Source organism: Chelonus insularis, unplaced genomic scaffold (assembly GCF_013357705.1).
Source record: "Chelonus insularis isolate UGA/USDA-ARS -01 unplaced genomic scaffold, ASM1335770v1 contig_88_pilon, whole genome shotgun sequence".
NCBI lineage: Eukaryota > Metazoa > Arthropoda > Insecta > Hymenoptera > Braconidae > Chelonus > Chelonus insularis.
In genome coordinates, this window is record NW_023276776.1 from 3,275,555 (window position 1) to 3,300,872 (window position 25,318).

The 25,318-nt window shown below is 29.1% G+C and overlaps 1 protein-coding gene across 3 annotated transcripts in view; it reads right to left on the reverse strand.

Annotated features, from left to right (window-relative positions):
- The window catches only part of Shaw (Shaker cognate w), a 31,135-nt gene extending 6,016 nt beyond the window's left edge, over positions 1-25,119 (reverse strand). The window contains exons 1-4 of one of the 3 annotated variants that reach the window (XM_035091197.1): positions 16,206-16,350; positions 15,995-16,124; positions 8,934-9,443; positions 827-1,021 (exon numbers count right to left, since the gene is read on the reverse strand). In XM_035091197.1, coding sequence (XP_034947088.1) covers positions 827-1,021; positions 8,934-9,260 — 522 coding nt within the window. In that variant the 5' untranslated portion in view covers positions 9,261-9,443; positions 15,995-16,124; positions 16,206-16,350. Of the gene's footprint in view, positions 1-826; positions 1,022-8,933; positions 9,444-15,994; positions 16,351-24,891 lie in introns of those variants that run through there. The other 2 variants (XM_035091198.1, XM_035091196.1) reach the window with 2 other exon arrangements.
- Positions 25,120-25,318: the final 199 nt, after the last annotated feature.

A 25,318-nucleotide genomic window follows, 5' to 3' on the forward strand; every position in this document is an offset into this window, starting at 1 on the left:
TTTTATTTAAATATTAATAGTGGAAATTATCGTTTTATACAGCAATATATATATATATATATCTGTAGTCCAGTATCTATGCATAAAGTCGTTAATGTAGAAAAAACTCGCGGTCGAATAAACTGGCTCGGTAATTCGTAGACCACATGATCGAATCAACGACAAGCAAATTACACTTAGTTTTCAAACGATGTAGACTCAACATATAGCTAGTGGGCATTTGTTTGTTGTATACGTTGCGTGTTCATGTCAATAACAAATGGTTTAAAAGAAAGAAAAATTACTCGAAAATAAAATCAAATAGTAAAGAGATGAAAACTGAATAATAAAAAAAAATTTAGCGATTTAACTGTAGAGAAACTGTTATCAATTTCCACAATCATGTTCACTTTTTTTAATCTACAATTGATTACTATTTTTTTTTTGGTTCAAAATAAAGTGGAATAGAATTCAAAGTTAGACTGCTTAAAATGCTAAAAAATGAAGGCAAAAAATGTTTAATGAGTAGTTACGGGTAATTTTACTGCAATTATAAAGTTCAGAAGTTCATTGTATTATTTAAATGACTGTTAATCACTTTTTTTTTGCTTGTTACAAATAATTGTCTGTGAAGCGTAAGACATTAAATATTTCAATTTTATTTAAAGTTAAGAGTTGATTTAAATGAGTCGTAAAAAAATTCTTCTATAAGAGAGCTTTTTTCTAGATTAAAATATCTATATTAATTCTAAGAGCATAATGAAAATGAATGAATTGAGATTATTCAAAATATATTTTTGAATTTTTTTGAAGTGAATTACTGTGAAAAAATGAATTAAATACCGACCTTGGCAGCAGTAGAGGAGTAAGGTTCATCGAAAAGTGACCATATTTTTGGCTTGAGCTTTTGCCATCGTGAAAGTCTGCCCTCATAGTAATCTTCTTCAAAGCCAAACTTTACAGCTATTTCCTCATCTGTTGGCTGTTCGGTATCCAAATCTAACCTGTCCAAAACAGTCAGGGTCTCTTGGGTGTCTCTGTGCTGTAGAATTCAATGTTGAAACAAAATTAAAATCAAATTAACTAATGTATGTGCTAAATTACGTTACAAACTCGAAGGATTTTGTGTGTGATGTTCAAAACTCGCAAAATCTTTTACTGTTTTATTAAATTGGATCTTCTAAATCTACTTAGCTTTGGCTAAAATAAGTTTTTCCATTGGTTTATTCAGTAGAGTAGTGTTTCGAGTTTTTGCTGTAACTTCATTTGCTATTTCTATTTTTCTTTTTTTTTTTCTATGGATTTATTATATTAAACCTACGGACTCTAAATCATGTTTCCTTTTCAATAAAACTAATTTTTAACAAATAGAATTTCAAGTGATTTCAAAATGTTTTGGTTTTCATTTCAATTTATTTTTTGATTAAAGTTACCTTAATAGTTAAAAATGTTTACGACATTTTGAACTATATAAATAGGAAATTCATCCCAACATTGGGGTCGAATTCATTCTTTGAAAAGTAAATTTAATTTTTTACGTATACAGAAGGAATTTTCTGCATAAAAATGATTATAATAGTTTGGATAATGACGTTTAATGGTTGTAGAAAAATGAAATTCTCTTTTGAATTTAAATACGAGAATCAAAGAGGAAAAGTCAAACGAACAATGGTGCATTTTTCCACAAACAACAAACTAAAATAATTGATTTTTCTACGAAAATATGTTTAGTACATAAATTGGAAAAATAACATATACCGTAGTATTCTTATAAAAATTTTTCAATGCAGTAAATTTAATTGTCTACAGAATAAATTCTATCTCGATGTTGGAAAAATTTTTCTTTCTACTCGAAATTGCTTTAGAGAATGAAATAATGGGGTGATTTTGACTTAAAACAAAAAACTTTCTAGTGAATACATAAATTAAACATTAATTTTATTTAAATAATTTTAATTTTTAATATAATTGTAAAGCATTCAGCAAAACGAACTTCATCTATTTTACCATAAAAATTTGAAGTTATTCTTATTAAAAAGTAAACTAAATTTCTTTCCATTTATTTCTAGCTAGAATAATAGTGAGAAAAGTTTCGAAAACACATCTGGATAGATTTAAGTTCATTGTCTGCTAGAATGGCTGACTTTTAATGAGAAAATCCAATTGGCGTTTGAACATATTGCGAAAACAAAAGATTACTTTATTAACTTCTTCGATAAACTTTATAAAAAAAAAAAAGAAAGAAAACATCAACTAGAGAATAACGGGAAATAAATAAAAAAAAAAAATAATAGTTATTTGTGAAGCTTTGGGCTAAGTTAAGTTTAATCGTATTATCTGAAGAGATGTCATGAGATCCAGGACCAACACGAATTGGTTTGTCTAGCATACTACATCATGGAAACGACCTGAGTAGATTAGCTCGTTTATATAGTTGAAAAGGTCATGAGACTCAGCATTGACAACGTGCATTCATGAACAACACATTTGCATGGACGAAAAGTACCGAGTAAATACAAGTCTAACATTTGCATAACCAGTTCGAATATCAATTCAACTGGTGCAAATGCAGTGACATGTTTACAAATGATATTCTCCATTCTTGGGTAAAGAAAGACCCTGGAGAAATGGAAGGAGAAAAATCGATGTGAGAAGGTTGTCTATATATCGCATGACTTTGAATGTTTTTTTTCTTTTTAATGTCCTTTTAATTAATTTAGAAGAAACCTTGGGGAATAGAAATTATGTGATATTGTTGTTGAAAATATTAAGTAATTAACTTGCTTTGTATGCTGTTAAATTAATTATTCAAAGTTTTATTTTTTTTTTTCATTATTTCAATAGAAACTTAGTAATTTATTTGAATATCAACACAAAATAGTTAAGAAGGAAACTTTATCACTATCTGTTAAATGAATGACTTCATTTTAGTAAGCTTCGCAAGTTATTTATACAAAATATTACATATTTATTTAAATAAAATATTTGTTTACTTGAAAAAGAACATTTCACAAAATATTAATAACAAAGTACCATCAGTTTGCTGACTAAAGTTAATAAATATCAACTTTAAAAGTTATGAATTTATTACAATGTTATTTTAGAGTTGAGAACGTAATATGTCGAATAACAGAGATGATAATTTATTGGCAGGTTTCTTCGATCTTGTGATGTCTTTGTCTAATTGATAAACAGACTTGTTTACATTCAGGTAATAATTGAAGTAATGGAAGCGTATAGCTAGTGAAAGAAGTCTTTATTTGTCAGACATAAATTTAATTTACGAAGTAAAGTGTTGAAACGGCGGAATAATAAAGGAAAAATCTGGGTCGTGTATTTGGCAAATGTAAAAAAAGAATCGTAATAATTCAATTGTCGTATATCAGGTTGTTTGTTAAAGGGTAAAATGTTGGGATATCATTGATATTCTATTCGTGTAGCGTTTGCTCACTTACTGATATACTCGTACATGAAGGAATCTAACGTGAAGCTCGATCTATTTTCTTTTCAGAGTATCCAATCGATAGTTACAAGCGGCGTTAGGCGTCAGACTGAGCACATTAGAGGATATACACATGATGCTAGCTTTTGTGCACATGTAGATGGAGCTTTTTTTTTTTTTATTATTTTTGTCTCACTTTTCATAAAAAAATAAACGCCGTCATGTAGGAAATAAAAAGGTACGGCTTAGTTGGGGAGAAAAAATATTATAAAAACATTAAAAATTATTCAAGCTATTTTTAGACACAGTAATGAATATAAAGTAAGTAATGTACATACTTAGTTAAAATGAAGTAGTGAAAATCACTAAATATCCACTAATTTACAATATTAAGCGGCTCAGCTAAAACAGTGGTAGATTTATAACCTTAAGTTGGTGAATATTCACTATTTTACTACTTCATATTTTGAGAATAAATAAAGACGAGTTGAATATGATTTTAAAAGAACAAATAGTTTTTTTTAAGGTTACCGAGTTTGTAATTGAATGAATATAAAGAAAAAAAAACTTTTATGATTTTAAAGTATTGGAGGAATTTTTTATTTTTAAGCAAATGTAGAATAAAAATTTTAGGTCAAATTCGTGTAACTGTGTAAGAATGGACTCGACGATGAGACGAGAGAAAGGCAGAAAAAAGTGGCGATAGAGTAAATGCGAGAAAAGCAAATGGATATAGAAAAAAATTTTAACGTAGGAAATTGGAGCTTCAACGGGTGTATTGCTTTCTTTATCTCACTTTTTTTTAGCTCCAAAGCTTGAAAAGTAATTTCGATGATCGTGTTCCTGGCCACTAGCCAGAGGAAATACAAAGGCAAAAATGAGCATTAGCTAGACAAAATCGAAAAGGAATAAAAGTGAGTTGGAACTCTAGAGAAAATAGAAGTTAAAGGAATAAGCGTAATTAAATGAGTATTTTGAAAACAAAAAAGTGCAAAAATGAAAGAAGAGTCTTCTTAAAATGCCTCGTTAAATGAATGGAGTTAAAAATCAGAATAATTTGAAATATTTTATTCTAAAGATGTTAATTTGTAAATTAATCTTAATGTAAATCCACGAACATTTATATGTTTAGTAATTAAACACTTTAAAGTTCTACATTTAACACTAAAAATGTTTGATGACATTAAGCACTGTTTTATAATTAAACACTTTAAGGAGGTTAGGTCACTCAAGTATGTCAATAAGGTCCTCCTGAAATTTGAAGAAGATGTTTAAATTTTATTCAATTGCTCCGATTCCTCTAAAATTATTTCGGAAGCTATTTTACGATATATTGGCAATTAAAGTTGATCCTTATACATGACGATCTATAAGTAGGCATCACAATTTTAATAAAACCCGCATCATCTCCATTAGAGTCCATGTATAAGGATCAACTTTAATTGCCAATATCTCGTAAAATAGCTTCCTAAATAATTTCAAAGGAATCAGAGAAATTAAATTATAGATTAAAGATCCTTTAAAAATTTTTAGCAGCATCTCAATTACCATGCTGTAGTAACTCAATCTCCTCAAGTGTTTAGTTTCTAAACACTTGAATTTTCAGTGATATCACAGATCCAAGAATTGAATTTTATATTTCATTCTTATTGAAGAATTTTATCACCATAATTGTGTTAAAAAATGATTGGGATTCTTTTTTTTTTAGTTACGATTTGATAATAATGCAGTAAAAGAATCTTCCTAAAATAGCATGAAATGGAAGAATTGATTGTATTATCTTAAAGGTCATCTTTTTGGTCTACGGTGATTCTTCGATTAATGGTTGACTTAACATTGAAAGCTAACAGAGTAATTTTGATTTTGCCATTTTCTTAACGAGAATATTTTTTTTATGCGGTTAAAAGAGAATGAAATGGTAAAGGTGATCAAAGTATTAGAGTGTAGTCAGGTAGAATCGAAAAGGAAGTGGAAGAAATGTTTTAGTTGGTAGGAAGGAGGTGGGAGGTTGAGAGCAAGGATGAGTGGAAAGTGTAACAGCGTAGCAAGAGGGTGTGAAAATCCTTTTAAGAATTCGATCGAGGGTGAGAAACGAGGCGAAAGGGTTAAACGACTTGTGATAGACTATATAGACTTATATAGAGCATTCAAAAGCTTTCCAGTCGTCTTGGAATTTTTCACTTCTCACCCCTTAACAGCTCTAGAGGATTATCCCCTTGCGATTCCAGATGTTTCTATTGCCGTTAAGGGTTCTGCATTCGATAATTCGATCAATGATTCTCTATTATTTATAACAAACTCTCGGGATATTTATCTTGAAACGTCAGCAGTTATTCTCTACCGTCTTGGTGTATTTATCATCATTACTATTTATAATATCATAGATTTTTTATATTTAATTTTAGATTTGAGATAATTTTATCTGATTGAATTTCATTAATAATTCATTCAGTATTGATAAAATCACTTGAATTTCAGTGACCTGAAAATCACTGGATTTTTGAATTAATTTTGACTATTTTAAATGATTAATAGGATTACAAGCATATTTTGCTGTCCATTTTTTTTAATGTAAAAATCTTACTAATAATTCAAATGTTGCTTTCCTTTTTAATAAAACAAAAAAAATAATAATAAAACAATGATATCTCAAGTTTAATTATAATAAATGAATTGCAAAAATAACAAACTCAATTTATTTCGTTTCCTTTTTGTTCAACTACAAACAGATATCAAAAATTCATAAGTGAAACATTTAACGAGCATTGTTATCGGAGAATCCGCAGTAAAAACGACAAAAGCATTTGTTAAAGCCAGAAAAAAAATGTAAACTCAATTATAAATTTTACAAAGCACTTCAATTTTGCAATATTGATTTGTTAATTTTAAATTTTAAGTTGTAAAAATCATTGACTTTTTATTAATGGGTTCAATCTACTGAATACTGAGAGGAAATAAATCAAATTATTTCCTCTATGAACTTCTAAAAGAATTAAATAGTTATTAATCGTTTTTGTTCACTTCAAATGAATTTCTGTAAAGGATGTTAAATCTCATTGAAATAAAAACGAAGTTTTTTTCTTGAATTAAGTACAATGCCAGAGAAACCATAAATATTACTACTTGCTTTACTTGTGAATACCAACAAATCGAGTGATACAAATCCAAGTGTTTTTAGTAAAAGCATTTCAAATATTTGAATTGTAAAAACCTGTTTTGAAATACGATTCAAATGAATAATCTTCAGTTTAAGTGTTTTATCCTCAAAAACTATAAAACATTTTAAACGCTTTGATGGATTTAAACATTTTTTATGTTTAAATATTGCAAGAAACGTTTCAAAATGAAATATTAAGACAGATACATTTAGGAAAGTATGTATATAAATAATAAATAAAAAACAATAAATAAAGTGCTTTAATATAAAACACTATAGGGAAGTTAGCTTGCCATATAAACGGCAAAAAGTATGTTGTAGAAAATAATAAAAACATTAAATAATGATGTTCTTGGACCGAAATAAATATTATATGAAGTCCATATTTACATAAAGTAAATAAAAAAAATATATTACAAAACTTTTTGTTATTTCGATCGGTGTTTATTTCATTTTCAATAGAAATTTTGAATGAATACTTTTGTACACTAAAAAAAGAATTTATTTATAGTTAACATGTTATGTTCATAGTTAAAATTCTATATTAACTATTAATAAATATTACTTCAATTAACCATGATTTTTTTCAGTGTGTAGATATTTTTATACTGATAAACACACGCGCATACGGCGAACAAACATGGCGATAGTGACATGTTAGTTTGCGTAGAATTGTAATATTTAATTGTTGATATTATCGAAAATAATCGATCAGTAATTAGGATTTTTTTGACCATTTTTTGAATATTGACTCTACAACGTTTTAAAGTTTGATTGAAATCTTTCGAGTGGTTTGTTTTCTTATAAAAAAAAAATTAATGAAAATGTTTTCCCCATAGGCAAATATGCCACGTGTGTTGGAACATAAAATTTTGATTATTTTTTTCAATTTACCAACCACAAAAAAAAATTTCGTGAGCCAACTATCTTAAGTAGTGTTTTGCATAAAACACTTTTAGACATTTAAAAAATGACTACATGGATTTAATTAATTAAAATGTTTTAATTAAAAAAATTTGGATTTGTAGTGGGTTCATTCATGTTTGTAATTCTTTATTAAAGATGCGTAAACATAATAGTAATACACTATTTATGGCCTTATACGTCTACCCACTTTGACAGATGGCAATTTCGTGGGAATATTTAAAGAGAAGCCATGAGCAAAGTATAAAATAGTATGTAAGTCACATATATGTATATGTATATACATACATGTTTAGTGGAATATTGTTATATATAAAATGTAGTATAACCGAATAGAAAGCTTCATATAATGTCTATAGTCTACTATAGTCGTTGGAATAACTTAAGATCTTTAAATATGGAATGTGATGCTTTGAATGAGCAAGGTTAGTTAATGGGTCGGAATATTTCATACTCGGGTTGAATAACAAAACATTTAGAATAAAAGAAATAACACATTCAGGTATGTAATAGGAAATATTTCCAATCTAATAAATTCATTCATTTATCAATCCATCAGCTTTACTATCCATCTATATTCCACATTGTGCATTGGCCAGTTAAAATGAAAACTAGAGAAAACTGTAATACGTTGTGGTGAAGTCATGAAATATCAATCCTTGCTCTAATGACATCTCGTTGCTCGTTATCTACATTATTAATAATCTCGTGGTATTGATATGAAATAGGGTTAATTGAATATTAATAAATTAAAAATATTTTAAATAAAATAAAAACCTAAATATTAAGAACTGAAAATTAATTAATGTAAAAAGGGTGTCAAAGATTATGTTTATTAATTTTAATTAAAATTGGGGACGAAATATTATTTATTAATAATGAACTGATTTAGAAGACTGATAAATATGCTTTCGATCATTAGTGATTTTAAAAAAATTAAAAAATAAAAAAAAAATAGTGAGGGATTAGTATTGAAAAACTTGACTTAAGGTATTGATTTTTCATGAAAAATGGTCTCTAAGCGGTTAATTAGTCTAATAACTGATTCTAGACTAAATGATTTGACCAACTTTCCGTACGAAACAATTCCCTATCAAGTAATTAAAAAATTCCGTCCGAGAAAAATCTCCATGCTGCTTCAATTAAAGCCACAACGAATCTAACGACTCTACTTGTCTCGATGTGGGGCTCATCGGCGAAGCGATTGATGCTGTAAATGTTGTAGTCGACAGTACAAGAACAATCAGGACAATTGGAGCAGCGTTAACTGGTGGGATTGAAAGGGTTGAGGATAGAGAGTGAGAGAGCAAACGGTGGCTGGGATGTGGGGCTATGTCGTTACTAATGGATGACTAAACAGTCAGAAATCGATTGGAAAGGTCGTCGTAGCCGTTTGAGGGATGTTGGAGACACTTGAGAATTATACTATACCTGAGTATATGTCATCCAGCAGCATGGTTCGACCTGGTTAGAGTCAAGACCCCAAAAGTCCAGTTCTTGTTCAAAAAGTGGTCCACACACGTCCGTTGGGTAATGTAACTTGCCTGTACGATAATAATTTAACACTTGGGCAAATACTCCTGGATGTCGGTCGAAAAAGTATTCGTTGAGAATCGGATCATAATTGCCTAGTGCTTCAGTCAGCCTTGACAGTCGTGTTGCTGGTATTTTTCTTAACGTTGCTTTATAAGTCTCATGTCTTATTCCACCGACATTTAAAATCACTCGGTTTTCTGTATCTGAATTTATTAGACTCATTTTTATCTTTTTTTAAATTATTTAATTTACAATTTTTAAATTTCTTTTCTTCGTTTTTCAACTCTTTTTTTTACAACTGTCGTTATTTTCCAATGTTGTTTCCGTCTTCGGTAACCCTTCTGGTTAATCGGCTCACTGCTACCGCTGACAAACACTCGCTGCTGCTGTTCCACACGGCGTCACCTGTGATAAACAGGAATTATGATGCGTGATTGATATGCTATTATTATTGATTAATCTATGTTTATGCTATGAGCTTTGTTCCTCTACTCATCTATTTAATTTACCCTTTTTATGTTAAAATTGTTTTACACGTGTTTGAACTTTATTAGCAATAATTTATGTATTTTGTTAATTGATTAAAAAACATGATCGTTCAAAAAGAAAACAAAAAAATAGGTATAATATCTACATTTAGAATAATATTTCCATTTTAATAACATGCATCGAATAAAATTTAAAAAAAATTTTAATTGATTTTTAAGATAAAGGGAGTAAATCAACTAGAAAGAGCTTTCGTATTTCCTTTAGTATTTTTGTATTATAAATAAAATGAATAAAGAAAAATGAAGATATTTTTATTGGTGAAAATATGCTCGGTCATAATCAACTAATAAAAAATATTGGAAAGAGATTTTTCTGCGATAAAAGCTTAGATTAATATTGCATTTTATTTATTTAATTTTTATTATTTTTTTTTTGAGAATCTATGAAGATGAACAATGTTAATAATATTATTATAAACTATTGAAAATATTTATATTAATATTTAACCCAGCCAAAAAAAATGGTGTTTAAAATATTTTTTAAATTCTTACTTTGACATGAAAGCTACTGAAAAATGTGTGTAAATATATGCACATAATGGCAGGGATGAAATAATAAAACAAAAGTAAAGAGGAGGTAAAAAAGGAAGAAAAGATGAAAGTAAAAATGTTGTACAGTAAAACAATTTTTTTTTTGTTTTAGTTCAATAAAAAATTGTAAATGGTAGTTTCAAGGCTGAGGATTATGTTTTACGACATGACTAACACCCAACGAGGATATTTTATTACAAGTTTCATTTAATATTGTACTTCTTGTACCCCAATATGAAAAAAGATGATGAAAGAATCGAAAGTAGTAGTAGGAACAGGAACACACAAATAGCCGTAATTTTTTTTTATTAACGCAATTTCTTGAGATTAAGGTCACGACTTGGGAATAAATATTATATAGAAGGATCAGCAGCAGGAGTAAATGCAAGGGCGGAAGAGACAAGAGGTGAAAGACGATGAAGACATCCCCTGCAGTTCTCTTCTCTTAGCGTCAAAGAATATAGTGCTAGAGTAAAGGAGTAAGATAAGTCGAGATCGCAATCCAACTCAACTAGAAGAGAACATCATCTGTTGAATAGTATACAGCGGTTCAAGTCTGTTTTGTGAGTTGGATATAAATGAAAAAACTTATTCCAATTGGACTTTGTTACTTTCAGGTAGGGCAATATTGCGTTTTCTAGGGATATTAACTAATAATACAAATAATGACTACTATGAAAATCATTATTTTTATGATTATTGAATTTCATCTTCAAGTAATATTCTTACAAACTTTAATAAAAAACTTTTTCTCCTGTTCTTTTATTTACAAAAAAATGTGTTACATAACTTTAATGATCATGCTTTATATTAAAACATCAATTTTAATCTCATCTTTGTCTCTGATACACTTTTTTACAGTCAACTTATTTTATTTTATAATTCAATAAATATTGAAAATTTTTAAAATAATTGTTTATTTTTTTTTAGTATATTCTTCTTGCATTATAATTACTTTCTTTTTATCAAAATAAAAAGGATGTGTAAAGTCAAGTACATGTGTAATTAGAATTATTATTATTGACTCTGCATTAAATGAATATTTACGATTACAGTAGTTTTGAACAGAAAATATTATCAGGTTGTATCTATTTAATGTACTTAAATGATCAATTAAAGTAATTGTTTTATTTTTATCAAGTAACTCTAGTAGATTAAATTGCTCATTTGATAATAATATTTCTTTCTAATGAATAAATGTGTTCTCTTGTAATTTTTTATTGACATTTTATAACGCAAGAAAATTAAAAAAACTATAAATGCTTTAAAAGATAATACTTGGTGCATTTCTGTATAGAAGACTCTTGAAGATATATCCAGTGGGATTATTTTTTCTCATTTTATAAGAGCTAGCAGAATATAAGAGTGAGTGAGGATGAATAAGACGAAAGATGGACTTAGCTGATTTATTTTAGTGATGAATTAGCATTTTTTTTCTTCATCAACACTTGAAAAATTGCTTTTAATCAGAGTATAGGTGAGATGTAAATGAATGTATCAATCATTCATGAGAATTAAGGAATAAAGAGGGTGAATTGCGAAGAGATTTGAATAATAGAGAAAATTATTTATTCTTAAGATGAAAGCAGTTTTTCATAATTTTCTACAATATCAACTAAATTAAATTTCTTGATGAAATATTAGAAATAATAACGATTTAAAAAATGATATTATATACAAAAGGGTATGAAACAAAGATGACTTATCAAAAAAATGTGACTCTCCTTTTTTTTTACTCCATCATTCATTCAGCTGTTAAGATCATTAATTTCATTTTTAAAGAAAAACTACTTTTCCATTTGCTTTTATCGACGTCCTTTTAACAGGATTAGGAAAGCTAGAGTGAACTTGTGCTATACGTATTTTACGGTTGACTTTATGCTCCCTCCTGTCCTCGCTTTTACTATTTGCTTTCCTGTTTTTCTCTTTGAACAAAGTCTCAATTCTATAAATTATGAATCAATTGATTTCATTGATTATTTCTACACTAATTTTACTTCCAGGCTTTGCCTATTTTCTCTAACAGGACAACCCTTCACTTTATATGATATTAAAATAAAATTAATCATCATATTAAAAATATTCAAAAAATTCCTAGGTACCAATTCAAATCTGGTTTGATTCTAGAGTCCTAGAACATGGACCACTTGATATTTGAGATATCTCACTTGATACAACACTTCTAAAGGTACCTGGGGGATAGTCAAGAAGTAGTAATAAGGTATGATGAACAAAAAAACACTGTTGTAGAAGCAATCCAATAAATAGTTGAAGTAGATTGCTGTGACAACAATTCTTATGCCTACTGTGATTACTTGGATAGCTATCATAACTATCTAAACAGCTGCTAGAACTATCTCTACCATATGAGCAAGTGGAGTATTGCTATAGTAGCAATACCATGGATGTTAAAGGTTATATATTGTTGATCTACGAAGTACAGTATTGTTCCTACATCTACAAATTTTTTCATTGTAGCAACAATACGATGTACTGTAGGAAAACATGATCAAGTCTATCAGTGGCCATATTTGATGGCTACTCAAGTTCTTGACATTTTGGAAACACTAACAAAACTTATTCAATTAATAGACGAATAAGTTAATTTAACATCCTTATTTATAAATGAATAAACTTTTTCCAATGAAATAATGATGTATGATTACACTAATAATGGCTACATAATTGTAAAGTAGTGTGTGCAGTATATCTAAAAGTTTTTCCATTTAGCTTCACTATACATTGTTTTCATGAAAGATGAAATATTTTTATATCATATTAGAAACGAGTCCTCGAATAAATCTTAAATGTTAAATGAAAGAGGCGACTGTTTTGATATAATTTGATGAGTTAGTAGAATAAAAACATATTTCTTTAATTTTATATATCCTCAAGACACTAGTGTCCTCGGTTTTGCGAGCAATCGACTCGACATCATCCTCGTATACCACTACTGTCTATCCCACCCCTTTTTTCTTTAACCTCCTTTGTTGTCTCCTCCCTTCTCTTTCTTTCATGTGACATCACATCTCTTAAATTACTCTTTTGCTTGAGCCAAATGAAAAATTTTTCTTACAAAAGAGAGTAGAACATAAAATGAATTCAAACGACAGCAAGAGAAATAAAAATTTTTGTAATGAAAAAATAACAATAACAATGGAAAATTAAGTAAATAACTGTTCTTGTTATTGAATCACTAGTGAATTCATTGGAATAATTATTTTGGGAAGAATAAAATCAATTTAATAATAAAAGTAAACTAAATTGAAAAATAAAATTATTCGGCTATTTGTTAAGTTAAATGTTTTAAAGCTTTTGAATTTGCTAATTCCTGATCACATTCCACCTAAAAGGATTAATTATTCCATTTTAGCTGTAGGCTAAAATAGAATAAATTTTCATGCAATAGAGAAATAAATATAAAAAAGAATTAATCAAAAGCTAAATTTATCGTTTGAAAAATATCAAAAGAAAAGGGTTGATTCTAATGATTTATCTTTGACATATAAATATTCATGTCATTTAGTGTGTATTTTATCATCATGTGTATACGTTTCTGAATGTAAGTAATCCTATTACTTTGATTTGCAATTTTAAAAATAAGCTTACAAGCTTTTATTTGAAAACGTTATCAACTCATTCTATGAGTATTCTAGCTCCAAAAGTAAATAGTGATATTTCTGTTAATATGCGAAACATATACGAGAAAAAAAAAAAAATGAAAAAAGTTTGATAGTAAGTGTAAAATAATTCTTTTTTTAACATTACCAAATCAATACATTAATTTTTTTTTTTTTTTTTCGCTTCTACTTTTACTGAATAAAAGAGTAAGTTATACTACCCTCGAGCGTAAAAGTGTCAGGATATAAACTGCATTCATCTCGAACGAAGTTAGCGTTAGATGTTGAAGATTTTTTTATACTTTATTCTTGTGCCCTATTTTATTTATTCATGTTTTTTAAGTTTATTTTTTTTATATATATATATAGTGTAAAGACATATAGGTGTGAATGTTTTTTAACATTCAATAAAAGTTTTTCATCTGAGGAAAAAAAAAGGAAAATAAAGATAAGGATATATATATAGGGGGGCGAAGAAAATAACTAATGAAAGACACGTAAGTGGTTTCGTGTATGCCATCTATGTCGATCGAAATAGGTTTTACTTGGTGATATGACGTCATACACGCTAGGTGAGTATTCAGTAATGAGTAATAATAATAATTATTATTATTATTATTAATATTATTATTACCGTAATAATAATAATAATAACAATAAATTTATTATTATGATTATAGAAAGGTATAGAAGAGAATAATAGAACCGAGTGTTGGAGTAAGGCGAATGAAATATACAGAGGAGTGAAATGAGAGCTGATGGTTAAAAGTACACGAAGAAGTTATGCAGAGTCGGGCAGTCTCGCGAGAATCGATAGTCTGCGTGCACGCACGCGAATCAACTGAAACGATAAAACTGCCTTAAGAAAATTAAAAAAGTACAATGAAAAAACAACAGTAACAAAAAAAAATAAATAAATAATTAGAAATTTAATGTTCAAAAAATGACATGGAAAAAAAAATTGTAATTTTTCTTCTTATTAATTATTATAGGAAAAAATGATTGAAAGTCTTCTCTAGCATGAATATTTATAATTTAATAAATTTTGAAAACTCTAGAGACTGCAGATGCTGGGAAATGTCGAAAGAAAAGAGAGAGAGAAAATTTGAAATCGATGACACGAAATAGTTGAGACGGCGCGGCGTCGTTTCGCCCATATGAAGACAAAGAAATCGAATAGAATTTATTACATGAAAACAAGAAGGAATCGAATATAAAATAAGATCGAGAGATCACGCAAGATGAATTGGTGAACCATGTGAGGTGTGAGCATAAGGGAAATAAGAAAGTATAAGCAATATATAACGAAGGAAAGAAAAGGAAAAACGAAAGAAAAAAATGTTTATAAAATTGCATGTGGCTGGAAAATAAAATTCTAATCAATACTGTGTTAAAAAAAGTTGTTTAAAATAAAATCATGTTCACGATATAAATTTAAGGTCGTAAACGAATTGAAGAAATAAAGGGGTAAGAAAGAATAAAAAAGCAGTATATTATAAAATATTTATTTGACGAGAATGATTGATAAGTTTTATTAGATTTTTGGTGTAATTACAATGAAATTGGATGGAAAATAAAATTGTACGAGGTCACTAAAGTATATATCTATATGTGTGGTAAATGGCAAAGAAAATAAGAGTAATGAATGATGAAAGAAATTTTTAAAAAGAATAAATCAAATGAAAGGACAGCTTTTCATGTAAATTGATGAAAATTAACTGGAGTAAAAGGAATGATTACCACAACTAGTATAAAAATGAAGAAAAATAAAGAAATAGAGAACTCAAAATAATTGGTTTATCAAAGAATGAAAGAAGAAAAAAAGAATGAAAATAAATTTCAAGTCAGTATTTATAAATGGAAAATAAATTGAACACCAGATATCATGATGAAAATGATGAGAATTTGGAGTATACAATCAGGAAATAAGGGTAATAAACTTGCGGATAAATTTAGAGGGAAATGAACAAAACAAAGAAGTGATGGAGTCACTGAGAAAATAATGTGAAAATCAATCAATCGAGCAATCAGACATTTTTATACATATCCATGAAATCAAAGAGAATGAATTGATTCTAATAATAATTAACAACAACAAATTGTTTATTTCTCGTATAATTTTATTTTTAAATCCCTATATAGAGGAGAATAAAATAATCAACAACAAAAACTAACATCAATAAAAAAAAATAGGTGATGGCAGTAAGTAATGACAGTAAAAGTTGCACAAGTAGAAATAAAATATCATAAAACCCACCCTAAAAATTTCTTTCATGTCTCGGTGATCCTCCAAGACATTTCAGAAGTTTATTTAGAATCCTCGTGCCTGAATCAGGCACACCGAGGCTCAATATATAAATCTCTTATTAATTCATTCACAACAATCACTGAAATCCAAGGGATAGCATCAAGATAAAAATATCCAAGTATCTAAGATCCGAAATGATCGAATAACTAAATCACTTTACCAACTTATTTCGACACAATTCAACACTGCAACAATTTAGGCAGTGATGAATTCATAATCGGTCACAAAATGCCGATAATATTCGGCCAAAATCACGTTTAAGGGCGTTTCAACAATGTCACACAGCACTCGAACGTGATGTTACTCCGGTCGAGCGCAGACTGAACTGACCCCAACTGAAAGTGGCGCCACAGAAGGTGGATATAGAAGGAGAGAAAATGTTCTAGTAAATGGGGGTAGGGGGGACGAGGTGGCCACGAGTGAGGCAAAAGGGGGATAAAGCGAGTGAAACAAGGCAATGGTTTGCCATCGCGCTCCAAGGGGGTGAAATTGTCGACGCGCAGGCGTCTCTTACGGCGCTTCCGTGCGGTTAGATGTCGAATTCTAGACACTGATTCGGATTCCAACTGTTCCTGTAGTTTCTAGTCTCAACATCTAGCTCGGATTTATCTACTTCGTTGGATCTACCCTTCCATAAAAATAAAAAAAACATTTTATAAAGATAGATCATAGTTTTTCATTCGATTTTTCCGGCCTTTCAATTTTTTATGAATTTTTTTAGTTTGTTATCTATTTTTTCGTGTTTTTCTTTGATAAACCTGTCAATCGCAGTGATCTCGGACTGTCAGTTAACTGTCAGGAGATCTTTAGATAAGGGATATGAAGAAAAAAATTTATAGATAATTTGATTTTTGATCAAGTTCATAACTTCAAATGACTTTTAATTTCAACATTATTTTTTTTTTTCTTACTATCGTAAAAATATCCCTTTAAAAGATCTCCAACATAAATTGGATGATAGAACAGTAAAAAAAACTTGACAGTGAAAAGAATAAAAATTTTAGTTTATTTTAATGATTAAACTGCTTTTAACGTTTTATTTTTCATTTTTTTTTCGTCGTGATTTTCTTTTTTGTTTTACAGTAAGAATGTAAATCCCGGAAACATCTAAACATTAGTATAATGTCAGGATTTCTTGCAGGAAAAAATAATGAAGGATAAAAATTGGGTAATTTTTTCTTTTCTTACTGATAAAAAATCTAAGGATTTAAAATCTTAGAATATTATTTATCTCAAGTTCTGACATTCCCATATTTACTTGGTTATCCTTTCAACCTTATATGCAGAGATCTTCTTTCTTGAGATCGTAAAACATGCATGAAGTACAAGGTTAAAATTTATGCGACGCACATAATAGATACAAATCATGCTAACTCCTGAAAGAGATTCCACTAGAAGAATTAATTTTTGAATTGAATACTTCAATAGTTTACTGACTAAAAGAATGAATATTAAATTAATTGAGGTTTGCTAGGAATTTTTTATTCATTTCACTTTTTGAAATTTTTAAACAATCATATCACTTGTGTCAAACTGAAGATTGAGCACGACTACTTTTTTTTTTGAATATCATCAAGATAAGAGAAATAAATAATTTATTGATAAAAAATGAATCCTGAAAAATTAGGGGATGATGTTAGTAATCTAGAAATAAACTCTACCACTATCTCTTTGACATGAAACCTGTACTCTAAGACATCAGACTATTCATCACTCTGCTGAAAAGCCAATGACGTCTTTGCTCATTGGGAGCACTGAAACATTCTCACCCTGTTTCATCCCTCTGTTTGTAGAACAAGAAAAACGAAACATTTCACACAGGGTATCTTGGTTGACTCTATTTCAATTTTTTTCAACTTTCTTCTTTCTTTACCTTCTCCTCCTGTTTCTTCTTCCCTTTTTTTCTTCACCATCTTTCATCTCTTTCTATTTATTTCTGTCTGACTCAGTTTCATTTCGATCCAAGGCAAAATATAAATAAAACTCAGTTGCTACCAGCTTTCTTCTTTTTCTACTTTGCTTTCTCTTAAAAGACTTCCTGTTTGCAGAATATTCTTCGAGTGTTTCAATATTGAAAATCCAATGTAAAATCTTGTTCACTCGAAATTTTTTTAGAAAAATTTGAATTATTTTCAAATTTATTTATTTTGTTTTTTAGTTTTTTTTTTCTTTACTTTTTACTTTATCTTCACTATTAACTTATATTCTTTTTATTTTCTTCTACTACTATTTTGTATGCCTTCTATCCTTCAATCTAATTTAATCTTGGTTTCATTTTCTACAAAGATGCTCTTTCAATGACTTCATGGAGAACAGGAATGAATGAAGCTTAATATTAACTTGAATTTATCTCTTTTCTTATCCACTCATATTTCTTCGTTTTTTCATTTGTCAATAAAAATTACTTTCATCCATTTTTAATGCACTATTTTAACCATAAATGATACTCTTTTATAACTTTAAATTGTAAAACAAAAACTAATTTAACAAGCCAGTGAATAAAATACATCTCATTATTTTACAATAAAAATATAAATTTACTTCCAATTATGGTAAACATCAATTTATTTAAAAACAATAAAACCAAACATGAGTATTCTTTTTTTTTCTAAAAATATTGATTGTTATATTTTAGGTAATTATCATTAAAAGAATATTAAACTTAAATGTATTCAAACATAATAATTATAAACCCTAATAACATTTTTCAAGTAAAACACATGAAGACATTAGCCACACTCTTTCTACTTGTTTTTTTTTGCAGAACCTAAAATTCTGTTCACGTTTTTGCTTGATGTCCTTGATGAGATGTGGGATGCCCTGTTGCTACTGAGCCTCAGGAGGTCTTCAGCTTCAAAGTTTTCGACCCTAGAGTGTTACCCACTTCACCAAGGGTGCCAGAGTCTCTTGACTTGTCAGATAAGCGATCATCCCGAGGGTAGACTAGAGATTCAAGTTAACGATCTTGTTTATTCTAAAAGACGACGTAAGGGATGTCTTACCTTCTTCCTGACAACGAATGTTAAACGACTAGGTGTAAGATTAACGTAGTTTTCTGTGGAATCTAAATCACTCAGGATTTTCCAGACACTTTCAGAATAAACATGATATTATCTAAGTTGGTGAATCCACTTGATTACATCTAAATTACTATAACTTTGAGTTTCAAATATTACATGGGAAAAAGAATCATCTAAAAGCTTTTGGCCATACATTTAGCGAATTAAATTGACAATTTGTTATATCGTTGTATTCTTGTCAGAATTCCTTGAGTACTATTCTTGGTAATGGAATATCAAAAACTTGATTTGAAATTCTATTCAGTTTAGGTCTTAAAACAATCATATATATACAATTTTAATCAAATCATTTAATAGGATGAAGTCACTTGAATCATGTTATATTTAGTTTTCTCAAAATAGAACAGAAAATGTTCAAATCAATGATCGTCATTCTCCATCACTCAAGATAATCTTGGATCACTTCTTCACATAATTAACCATCACAAATAAGCGAATATACAATTTAAGCACTGATACGGTTTAAGTGATTTCTCTTGCCAGGTTTTAGCAGACTACAAAAATAATTCTACAGCCCATAAGTTCTTTCAGAAAACAGCGCACATGAGAATGATTTTATCAAGATGTGTAAATTCATTTGAGTATCAAAGTAAGCATCTTATTGCATTCTCTAACTTACATGCTTATATATGTCCATGTTTCGTGTTCTCAGCTGGCTTATCAACTACACAATTTACATGGATACAAGCCGTCTTCTCGTAAATCATGAGCGACATTGCGTATACCAATAAGGAAGTCGTTTATAATGCAACTGACGGGTGACAGGTGTGAGGATTCCCTAGGACACCTGAGCCATCAAACAACTCTCTTAAATAATTCATCAGCCATCAGGTAAATATAAATGACTATGTTCTCTAATCAAGACATATAATCCCGTGAATTGGGGAATAAATTCTTCTGTCAGAACTCAAAACCCTTTGACATGTTAAGTCATCAACTCATTATTCTGTTTATAACTAAATATTATTTGATTGATGTTTGCATGACAAATTGGAATCTTTGTGCTAGTACTTATATTTAAGCTTTTCGATCAACGTTTCATCACGAGTACTGACGAGACGAGACAGTTTCAAGTACATATTGTCTAGGCTGAAGATCCCTTAGATGTTAATGCTAGGTATCTTGTAACCACCCAATCAAGCAGATTCAAGTACAATGACATTAATAAATAGATACTTTAGTAAACATTATGCCTTTTTCCTTTGTCTGATTATGTAAATAATCAATTTTACTGATATAAACTACAATGAACATAAAGCTTGGTGAGATAAAAGAATAAAGCTTTTAGACAAAGTTTTAATACATCTTTTATAAAATTGCATATTTTTCATAATTTTCTTAATACTTTTATTTTTTATCATAAATAAAATAAGAAAACTTGCTTCATTTTTATAACAGAGGCCAATGTAAAGAGTGCTTTAAATTTTCTTTCTTCCCTATAATTCAGTCTTTTCTTTCTCGTTTCTCGTTGTCAGCTTTAGTAACTTTAGTTTTGCTTTTCCCTCTCTCCCAAGTGGCGAATTCAACCGGATGCTTCAGAATGACGTGCACGTCGGTCGATATAGCGCAAGCGCTAAGGTGATATCATGTAGTTTTACATTGCTAGAAGCTCAACGAGAGTCTTTTTCAACACATTCGAGATATTGGACGGGAATATGCTTTGTTTTTTATTTTTAAAATGTCAATTTTTTTTCTTACTTTTTTTGTAAATGTCAAGATAGTCTGGCTCTTCAATATATTAAGTTGAAAAATTGCTAAGACATATTTTAATTTTTGATGGAAATTATATTCAATGTAAATGTGTTGATACGAGAATGGCTATTTCATTATGCAAACTATCTTGTACCTTCATTTTATCATTTAACTACTGAATAAGGATTACCATGCCAGAATGTGCCATATTGCATAGAATATCAGCATACTTTGGAATGAGATTCAATTTTGGATTGGAAATGTTGTCGTTGAGTGGTTGTTTAAAGTCTAAAGTAATAAAAGATAGTAAGCGAATGAATATCAGTTTGCGAATGTCAATGAGATCTTTTATCTCACAATTGATATGAGATGGTGACACGTTGGGTTTTGTATTCATCTTTCAGACTTTTACAACGTTAGGTTAGTCGGGGGTGAGCTTGAAAATTTGTCACTCAGTCCTTTTATACTCTTATATTTTTCGTTCCTAAGAAGAATATCTTCAGGAAGCAATTGAATCCTTTTTTACTTTCACTTTTTTCTTTTCTCTTCTCAAACACTTTTCGTGTAAAATACAAAAAACCATCGCTTTTCTTATGCTTTGATAAAGTCGTTTGTGCTATCATCAAATATCCTAGAAAGTATTTACCACAATATCAAGATAGCTTTTTGCTCATAAACTCAATCTGCCAGCAAAGTTACTGTAAAATCCTGGACCATTTATTTTTTATTCCTTTTAGCACTCTTTCGTAATATTGATAAGCCACTTGTTAGAAAAAGGTCGGAAAATTTAATAAAACTGATACAAATCTAAAGATTTTGAAAAGTATCTAAAATGAAGTTTTCAAAGACGATTTTTTCATTTCTCGTTGAATATTGCGTTTTTTTTATTGCATAAAAATGCTCAAGAATTTTCAATTCAATCCCACCATTGAAAACTAAGAACATTAGGCTGCAACTAATAGCTAGAGTGTCAGCAAGATCGTACGTAGCACCAATATACATTCCAGACAAAGTCCTAGGTATCTTACGATGTTCCAAGGTTGTCGCAGTAACCAGAGCCCACCCAAGTCCTTGGTGGATGTTATCATAGTCAGTTCTGTGTGCTGTTCTAATGCACATGAGAAGAGGGATGTCTTAAATAACTCGGAAACTTGATAGTTTGTCAAATGATTGATAAATCGATACCCGAAAACTTTTGACAACCAGGAAAACAAGTAATCTAAGTTTTAGTTGCTTCATATTTTGAGGAATAAGATGAAATCTTCTGTCTAAAATGAATGTATTTGTCTTAATTCCATTCTCATCCCAACATTAATTAGAAAAAGAAATGAAAAAAAAAGTTTTTTTCTTTCTAATTAACGATTTATTCTATTCATTAATGGTAAAACGAAAAAAGTGTTTAATAGTTTCTTTTTTTTTCCAAATGAAAGTAGAATGATGCATCAATAGATCTATGATCCTGAAGAAAGTGATGCACTTAAAAAGATACAAAAGCAACCCTAGTAATTTCTACGAACCTGGACGTGGGTGGAATAAAACTAAGTGACTAGGAAGAAGTCCATATGTTAGAAATAAGGAAAACTATTCTCGTGGGACCCTAACCAAATGGTTGAGGGTGAGAGCTTAGAGATATGGACAGTTGTTGATGAGCTGTATTCATCTACTCAGTTAGAAGATACGCATTTTCTTGTTATCGATCTTCCCTTATTTGCTGCTACATTGATGGCTTTTGGGCAAAATAAATTGAAGGTCCAAGCTTGAGGAATAGTTTGATCTTTCTATACAAAAAATATCATCGAAATATCTTTAGCATTAGCAAAAAACCCTTGAAATATATATTCTATTCTGTTAGCAAACTATCAAAGTCTGTGACAAAATGTTTTCCTATACATTAAGCACATCAATAAAACTTCATTACATGCAAGATGATGTTCAGATACTAAACAATTAGTTTTATTGTGATAACTAATGACATCTAATAATAATGGAACAGCTATTAGTTATTATACTTCATTAAGTATTCATTTTATATTTGGTTTATTTAAGAGATCATCATCATCATCATCATCATCATCAGGTGTTTGATAAGAAGGATTAATATTTATTTTATTTGTCTGTTTGGTACACACACTTTTGGCATAAATCCCAGCTTGCAGTACTTTTGGAAAAGTGCCAAGATGCTCTCTGACCCATTATTACTATCTTCATGTTTCATTTTTTGCTTAGTCTCACTCTAAAGTAATTTTGAGCAAAAGAACAGCATTAACACGCTTTGCAGGTCATCGTAAGCCTGGAGCAACTCTCCTTGTACTAGTCGAGTGAACATGATCGATATAGTTGCAATGTTCAGCTACACTGACATGCCTAAATCGTGTATCTATCCTGAGAAACTCCTAACTGACCAGACACTCGTAATACTTTTAAAGTTAAAACTCTTCAACTTAGTTTCAAACGTTCATAAGTGACTATATTCAACCTCGAAAATTGAATTCTATCAAAATCTGTAACTCCACTAGCACTCTGGAGATTTCTTTAGGGTCTATTAAATACAAGAACAGATAGTTTGGCACATTGAGAATTGAATTTTATTATAATGAGTCTTCTTCATGATAATTTAATCATCTCTCCAGGGCCTTTGAAGTAAAATCGATTGATAATATTTCTGTTTATACCTCAGGCGTTTTTTATCATTAAATTTATACATGAAAAAATGAATATTTTATAACTCGTCCAATGAAAAAACCACAAAATATTATGAATGAATGGATATCGGTGATATTGGATCGTACAAGCGATTGTGGTGGTAGACGACGGAACTTTTGTCTGCATATTCTGTGGTGAAGCCAACATCGAAGTGATAAACTCTGGTGTATACACACTGGTAGTCTCCAACACCTACTGCATCGTGAAAAGTTTGAGAAAGAATGGGAAGCTTTACAGAAGGTTATGAAGGTGAGAAAGGAAGCAAGAAAAAAAATATTTTCCATGTTACTCGTGCTAGTTTAAAATACATTTGAGCAGATATGTGGACGCATTTGTGAGGCCGTTAAGACTTTAACATCCGGAAACTTTATGAGGTATAACATCAACATGTTAGTAATATTGTATGGTTGTAAGTTTGATTAAAAATAACATTTTCATTTATTATCTTGCACTTTAATAAAGTCAAATATGTGTGAACTCACTAGTTATTGCTTCGATATATGATGATCAATTTATTTAATTATACTATTTTTGTAATTAAAAATTTCGAAAAACCTATGCAATAATACTTGACATTATTACTTGATGTAATCAATACATTTCGAGTTGTTATTTGATTTGCAATTTTTGCATGAATATTTGAAATATTTTTAAATATTGAAATTAAAAATAGTACAATCTTCCAACAATTAATTTATCTACAGTAACAAGAGATGTTATAATTTATAGTTTTAATTAGTCAACTACTGGTGAAGTTTTGATACTAATTGCCCTGTTCTCATCGTAAAACGTATATCCTTTTGTCCAAGTTAAATGAAATTGTTTATTTAATTTAAAGTCACACTTTTCAAAGGAATAAATTATAAATTTATCTTATTAAATTTCATTTTAACATTTTTATACCTTAAAAAAATATTTAATATTGATATTAAAAAAAAAATTGGTAATCTTTTTTTTTTTACCAAAAATCTTCACTCAAAGATGAAACTTTTAATTTTTATTTCTAATTTCAAATAAAAGTTAATTAAAAAAAAATAGCATAAAAACGTGATTGTTCCACTTACAGAAAGCAACTGCTGAGTAATATTTTATAAACTTAATAAACCAAAGCTTATTTTTTGTTTTCTAATTATTTCGGAAAAAAATTAATTAATTTTGTTATCGAATCTTTGGTGAAAGGAAGCAAAAGCTTACGAAAAGTAAATTTTCTGCTTTACTACAGCAACATTAAGACTAAAGGAAGTGGCTGATATCGGGTTAAATTATTGGTTGACTGTTATTTAATCTTGTTTTAGTGTCTATAGATAAGTCTACTAGTGACTTGGTACCTCTTGTCTTGGTATTATTCATCTCTAGTACTTTTAAACGAACCTGATTGAAGTCAAGGCTCCAGAATTCAAGCTTCTCATCTGCCGGACCACAAACGTTGTCTGAATAATGAAACTCACTCAGGTGATAGTAATTAAAGACTTAGAGACTTGTCTAGAGCTCGTGGATGCTGAAGGAATAGTTGGACAAAAGAAAATCGTAGTTTTCAAGTGCTTTCATCTATTCTAAAAGTCTCGATGGTATAATCTCTTTTAATGTTAACTTGTAAAATGTTCCTCGTGCACCAAAAAACGATTACAATGTTTTAACTCTTTAGCTTTGTCGTTTTAACTTATTCTCAGGAAGAATAAAAAAAATTGTCAAAAGTTTTAATTATAAGTTGTAATTCTCTAATGTTTTTTTCTTTAATTTTCAGGAAGAAGAAAGTTTTTGAGTTACTGGAATTTATTCTAATTCCGAGATATTTCTG